Source organism: Monoraphidium neglectum (assembly GCF_000611645.1).
Source record: "Monoraphidium neglectum strain SAG 48.87 unplaced genomic scaffold scaffold01344, whole genome shotgun sequence".
Lineage (NCBI taxonomy): Eukaryota > Viridiplantae > Chlorophyta > Chlorophyceae > Sphaeropleales > Selenastraceae > Monoraphidium > Monoraphidium neglectum.
In genome coordinates, this window is record NW_014012284.1 from 4,038 (window position 1) to 10,298 (window position 6,261).

At 64.8% G+C, this 6,261-nt stretch overlaps 3 protein-coding genes across 3 annotated transcripts in view; 2 read left to right on the forward strand and 1 right to left on the reverse strand.

Moving 5' to 3' along the window:
* Positions 1–95: 95 nt before the first annotated feature.
* On the forward strand, positions 96–1,413 carry MNEG_7545 (tRNA(His) guanylyltransferase; the record flags this gene model as incomplete). Its single annotated transcript, XM_014043980.1, has 4 exons — positions 96–180; positions 411–706; positions 817–969; positions 1,264–1,413. The coding sequence occupies 4 exons, from the start codon at positions 96–98 to the stop codon at positions 1,411–1,413; spliced, it is 684 nt and encodes a 227-aa protein (XP_013899434.1).
* A 418-nt stretch (positions 1,414–1,831) lies between these two features.
* Positions 1,832–3,067, reverse strand: MNEG_7546 (50S ribosomal protein L22; the record flags this gene model as incomplete). Its single annotated transcript, XM_014043981.1, has 4 exons — positions 1,832–1,895; positions 2,173–2,399; positions 2,778–2,921; positions 3,008–3,067. 4 exons carry the CDS (start codon positions 3,065–3,067, stop codon positions 1,832–1,834), a joined length of 495 nt encoding a protein of 164 aa, XP_013899435.1.
* A 1,215-nt stretch (positions 3,068–4,282) lies between these two features.
* MNEG_7547 (hypothetical protein) overlaps positions 4,283–6,261 on the forward strand; it is a gene marked incomplete at both ends in the record, with an annotated part of 3,105 nt that continues 1,126 nt past the window's right edge. Inside the window, 5 exons of the mRNA XM_014043982.1 lie at positions 4,283–4,333; positions 4,470–4,506; positions 4,764–5,051; positions 5,238–5,585; positions 5,788–6,251. Of these exons, the coding sequence (XP_013899436.1) occupies positions 4,283–4,333; positions 4,470–4,506; positions 4,764–5,051; positions 5,238–5,585; positions 5,788–6,251 (1,188 nt within the window). The remainder of the gene's footprint in view (positions 4,334–4,469; positions 4,507–4,763; positions 5,052–5,237; positions 5,586–5,787; positions 6,252–6,261) is intronic.

A 6,261-nucleotide genomic window follows, 5' to 3' on the forward strand; every position in this document is an offset into this window, starting at 1 on the left:
CACACACACACACACACACACACACACACACACACACACACACACATACACACACACAACCACCGCGCCCTCTCTCTGCTGGCACAACCCAGGTCATGCGGGAGTTTGCAGACGTGCGCATAGCGTACGGGACCAGCGACGAATACAGCTTTGTGCTGCACCACTCCTCGGGCTTGTATGGTGCGAGCGTCTCGCAGGCGCGTAATGGATGACGACACCCGCGCTTGCGCAGTCGCGTCGGGGGCCTTGAAGCCAGACCTGCTGAGCGGTGCTCATTCGCCGCGCTGCCACGGCAAGGCGTCCGCTGCGCGTCGCGCTTTCACTGGGGCAGGCGCGTGAGGGCGCACAAGCCACCGGTGCTCACCTTCTCCTCTCGTCCGCTCAGCACCCGCCGCCCCCTCCCGCGCCAGGCCGCCGCAGCAGCAAGATCGTGTCCGTCGTGGCCTCGTGTTTTGCCGCAAACTACGTGCGCTGGTGGGGCAACCTCATGGGCGGGACGCCCCTCAGGACAACGCCGGTGTTTGACGGCCGCGCGGTGTGTTACCCGGACGCCGCCACCCTGCGGGACTACCTCAGCTGGCGGCAGGCGGACTGCCACATCAACAACCAGGCGCGCCGCCAGGGGCGCTTTTGCACGCGCGGGGCGGGCGAGGCGTCTTTGGGAGCACGCCTGTGCTCTGAGGCAGCCTCTGCCAGGGGCGATCCTGTCAGCATCCCGGGAATCGACGCGCCCAGGCCGTGCCGCTGCAGCTACCGCTTTCGAGCCCATGCGAGGGCGCGGCGTCGGCGCACGCCCCCCCTTCCCTGCAACCTCAGTACAACACGCCGTACTGGGAGCTGGTCAAGAGCGGCCTCAAGCCGCCGGACGCGCAGGCGGCGCTGTCGGGCAGCGACGCGGGCTTCAAGAACGAGCTGCTGTTCTCAAGGTTTGGCATCAACTACAACGAGCTGCCAGAGCAGTTTAGGAAGGTATGCATGCATGTGTGTGTGTGTGTGTGTGTGTGCGCGCGGGCGTGCGCTGTGGGTGTCTGTATTTTAAAGGGGATGGTGCGAGCAGGCGTAGGCTTGCCACTGAAGGGGGCGGGAGGAGACAATTAGTGCTCATGGCTTCTCACAAGCGGCCAAGATGGCTGGGCAAGCTGGCGAGAGGCAGCTGCTGGCCGCATGCGGGCAGCTGCGCAATAGCTTTCTGCGCCTGAGCTCCATGCCATCCAACTCGCCCCTGGCCAACGCGCGTACGTCGGCCCCGGCGCCCCCACACAGGGCTCGGTGGTGGTGCGGCGGCGCGAGCGCGTTGTGGTTAAACACCGGGATGACGGCACCCCCGTGGAGCGGGAGCGGCCGGGGCTGGCGGTGCTGCACTGTGACATCATCGGGGAGCGCTTCTGGCAGGAGCACCCAGACATACTGTGAAACATCATCAGACATCAGAATGCTGGGGTTTGGGTAAAGGACTGCGTTTGTGCTTGGCACGAGGCCCTTGGGCTGGCGGGTTCGTGCGTGGTCATCACAGCACTAGTGCAAGACCACGTTGTCTGCAGTCAGCTCCCTGCATCTCTCTGTCTTTATTCAATTGGCGCTGCAAATGCGCCCCACGCAACAATGCGTCCTGTAATGCCTGCTGTTTGGAGCGCGCCGTGGCCCCCAATAGGCTCCCATTGGGCTGAGAGTGCAGACGTTACAGAAACGCGGCAGCGCCAGAGACAATTTGTCCCCACATAAGCGCTGCCGCCCCAGACCCTGCCCAGCCGCTGCTGCCCGAGACGCATGCGGCGCGTCGGTGACGGCGCCCCCAGGCGCGCCACAACACGCCGTGTTGCGAGAGGGGCCCCTACTCCTCGCGGGGGGCGGTCTTGATAGTCAGGTGGAAGGTGGGCTTCAGGATCTTGAAACCCCTGTTGGAGGAGGGATAGGGCGGTGCAGAAGCAGGCCGCGGGCGAGTCGGTACGGCGAGGCAACAACCAAGGCATAGATATTATGTGCAGGTTTCCAAAAGCAGCATGAGCTCGGTGCCCGCCCAAGGAACAGCCGTTTGCCCCATCCTACCGACAACGTGCCCATCCACGGACCGCTGTGACGAGCGGTGTGCTGCATCCCACGATGCCGCCTCTCCTGCGCCTCGCCCGCCGCCCGCCTGCCAGCCGCCCAGCCGCCCAGCCGCCCGCCCCTCACCTGCCCTGCGCGCGCGGCCGGAAGCGCTTGAGCACGGGCCCCTGGTCGGCCATGGCCTCGCTGACGTACTGCCTGCTGAGCGGGACGTTCTTGCCGTTCTTGCCGTTGGCGCCGGCCGACTTCAGGCAGGCCAGCACGGGCTCGCACGCCTTGTAGGGCATGTACTCGAGGATGGCGACGGCCTCCTCGTAGGAGCGGCCGCGCAGCACGTCAAGGACGCGGCGGACCTGGCGCGTACAGAAACAAAGGGGAGCACGAACGCGCATCGAGAGGACCATGAGCTGCTGGCGCGAAGCAGTGTACGCCAGCCGGCGGAGCTGCGGTGCTGGCGCATGAGGACGTGCTGTCGCTGCGCGGCTATTGATACACTTTTACCACTCTGAATTGCCAGGGTGCTTGCAGCCAATGGGGCCACTCTGTGCGCGCGCCGCCTGCATTGCACACCCACCGCGCCGCCGCCGCCACGCGGCGCGCCACAGCTACACCGTCCAGACGGCTGACCGAGCTTGTACGACCACGTTGAATCCGATTTAGCCCAATGAGCATTGCTAGAGCCCGAATCGAGCTCAAAGAGACGCCTCTGCTTTCCCTGCCCTCGCAATCACCTTGTGCACCGAGCCACGCTGGAAGTTCAGGTGCGCCACCGCCTCCTTAGTCCCCTCGCTCACGCTGACAACCTCCGCTGCATCACCCTGCACCGCTGCCCTGCAGACGAGGGGAGTCCGGCCAAAGCGAGCCACCACAGGAGCCTGCGATAGAGGGCGCCCCGCGGTAAGCGGGATGCGCGGAAAGCGCATTGCACAATGCTCTTGGGTGCAAAAGCCTTCATTCTCACCACGCGGGATGGCCGGAACGCTGCTGCGGAGACACGCTGCTGCACCGAGGCGACCTGCATTTTTGCTGCTGCGCGCTCTGCACGAGCTTCAAACAATCAACAGTCTGATACTACGGCTTCTGCAGGTATGCGGTATGCGCGAGGGATATGGGACGTGTCGCATACAGGACGCGCCGTGCCCACACCCGTCAACGGTGCTGGCCGCCCGCCTCCCAGGGCCCCGCAAATGCCACGTATGTGGTGTTGCCCTTGACGCACAGCCTTTTCAAACCCTTTTTTTTGTACGCGGAGCGCCATTGTCCTGCCGTCGCAGAGCTGTGCAGTCCTTGGGACACCGACAGGTTGGTCCGCTGCAATTTGGGACTGCATGTCAAGTTGACAACAGGTTGTTCCATTTGCCGCCCAGAACCCATGGCAGGCACGTTGTCTTGTCTTCAGCAACAGGTCGTTGTGTAAAATGTAATAATGTGTAGCGAGTTTCGCGGCGCCGTGCATGCAGTGAAATGATGATTTATTTGATTGCACCCGCCTGCGGGCGCACAAGTATGTGTTTGCAGACATCCTGAAATGTCTGACCGCTTTCATACATGAGCGCACACATCCACCGCGCCCGACGCTTGCTTTGAGTGTGAGTAGTCCAAAGACGTCCTTGTCCTGTGCCGGGGCTTCTAGCAGCGAGCGAGTGGGACAACCGGGTACCGGTATGCTGTGCATCGTAGTCAATGCTGGACCCCATTACCGGCATAACTGCATCATCAGCATCATGTCAGCGCAACCGGTGCGACTTCGCTGTCATAGCACTATCGCCGCCATCTACCCAATGCGCGCTTTGACCGCTAACACCATGCCCCCCCCTGGCTGGAGCCTAGCTCTTGCTATGGTTAACTTTGCAAGACACAACCTGCACATCACAATTGAACAAAGAGAGATTTGTCCTGGCTCCTACCACTCTTGGATGGGCAATCAGCTCCAGCGCATGTTGTCGGTCGCCACTTGCCACGTTGCTGGTGACATCCGACGCGGGTGACGAGGCCCGGCAGCCAGCAACTCGTCTGGAGCTGCGGTGTTGATTACGTGATGCGGAGTATAAAGGCCAATTACTTTGCTCAATTTGCACAGCACCCGGAAACCGCTCCGGCCTCCTTCTGCCCGCGCCTTCTGACGCTGTTGCCGTGCACGATCGCCACAAAGAGGTCCAGTCCTCAAAGATCAGTATTGTCTTCAATCCTTCCTCGACCCCTCCAGCCCCGGAGAGCCTCTGCAATGGTGAGCGCCATGGATGCTCGCCATGCGGGGCCCTCAATCGCGGACCAAGCCCCGGAGTTGGTGCCGCGTGCTGGTGAAGGTTTGATATAGCAGGCTTGCTGCCGCAGCGTGTGCATGGGCAGTCAACTCGTACGCAGGACCTGCGGTGGGAGCTGCCTCACTCACCGTGGTGTGCCAACTCACGCTTGGCCGGCAGGCGGCCAAGTCCGGCGCCGTGATCCTGCTGCTCCTCTGTGGAGCTGCTTTTGGTGCGAGGGGTTCTGCAATCGCATGCAGCAGGGACTGTGGCCCCGCATGTACTTGGCTTGGCTCGGCGTCCCGTCATGCGGCGGAGGTGACAGAGGTGCAGCCGCCAGGGAGGCGCTGCCGGGCCCGTTGCGGCTCACCGATTACCCCGCAGCACCCCCAAGCGCAGCACGCCTCTCGTTGCTCACCCAGCCCCTCATCCTCTCCTCCGCGCCCCCTCCTCTCCCTCTCCGCCTCCTTGCAGCCTCGGCTGCGCGCACCTTGCCGGATGACTTCGCCACGGCCGGCCGCGAGCTTCTGGGCGCCGACTCCAAGGACCAGTGGGGAGGCAACAACCAGTGGGGCGGCAACCCGTGGGGCAACCAATGGGGCGGCAACCAGTGGGGCGGCAGCAACTGGAACGGCGCCTGGGGCGCCCGCCCCAACTTCCGCGGCGGCAGCTGCCCGCGTGGCGTCGGGTTCGGCCCTGTGAACGCCGTGGCGTTCCCCCACCTGGGGCTGCTGGCCGGCACATGCACTCTGTTCAATAACGGTGAGGGGCCCGTCCAGATTTGTGCCTGATCGAGGGCGGATGCTGGGATGAGCCATGCTTTGGTGGCCGAGCTTGCTGGTTGTCACGGGCCTGCCGCTTCTACTCAAGGCAAGCGCATTGGTTGCAGTGCAGTCCGTCCACTTTTTCCCCCTCTTACCTACCGTGCTGCCTCCTCCCAAATGCCAGGCAACCGCCCCTTGGCCGCCCTCAACGCTGGCTTCGCACTGGGCGCCTTTCCGGCGGGCCTGCGCCCCCTGCAGGGCGCCCTGCGCTGCCCCAAGGCTGCCATCCCTGCGTTCGGCAAGCTGAAGTGCGGCTTCGTGGCCCCCTACAAGGCCGGCTACAACGTCTTCACCCCCTACATCTCCCCTCAGGGCGCCGGCTCGCCCTGCTACGGCGGCTTCGGCGGCCAGGGGCAGTTTGGCTTTGCGCCGTCGGTGTCGCGCGCCGACGCCAGCGCCGTCGCCGGCTCCAACTATGCTGAGTCCGTCGCCAAGGCTCTGGCCCAAAGCTTCGGCGGCCCCGCCTACGGACGTGAGTGTGCCGCGCTTGCACCAGACGCCGCTGAGTTGCGCCTTGGCCGCAGGCTGCTCCCGTCCGCATGCGTGCAGCCGTGCATGATTTGTCCCCTTGATGGGCTTGGTCCTCAATCTTGCCCCTCGGCCTCCCCTCTCAGCCCGCAACCCCTGTGAACCCCTCTCTCCTGCAACCGCTTTCAACCCCTTTTAACCGGCAGTGGCCAAGTCGAAGGCCCAGAGCTTCAACAACAACGCCTTCGCCGCGGCCGACGCTGTTGCACAGGCGATGTTCGGCTCGGCCACCGCCACCTCTGAGGCTGCTGCCAACTCCATGTTCGGTCCCGCCCAGGCCATCACTAGCGCGCTCGCCCAGAGCATGAATGGCCTCGCCCAGGCGTCTGCGAGCGGCAAGGCCGACACGCAGACGGGGCCTGCCGTGTCGTCCGTGAACGCCAACGCCGCCGGCGTCGGCCAGGGCGGTGCCGCCGCCGCCGACGGCTCCTCGCTCGCCCGCAGCGTCGACGGGCCTGCGCTCGCCAGCGGCCGCGCCACTGCGACCGGCCAGGGCGGCCCCGCCGTCGCGACCCTGCAGTCGGGCGCCGCCTCCCTCCGCGGAAACGCGGCCGCCGAGGGCGCGGCTGGCGCCTCAAGCTACAACGGCCCCGCCACCGCCGCTAACGACGTGCAGGCGG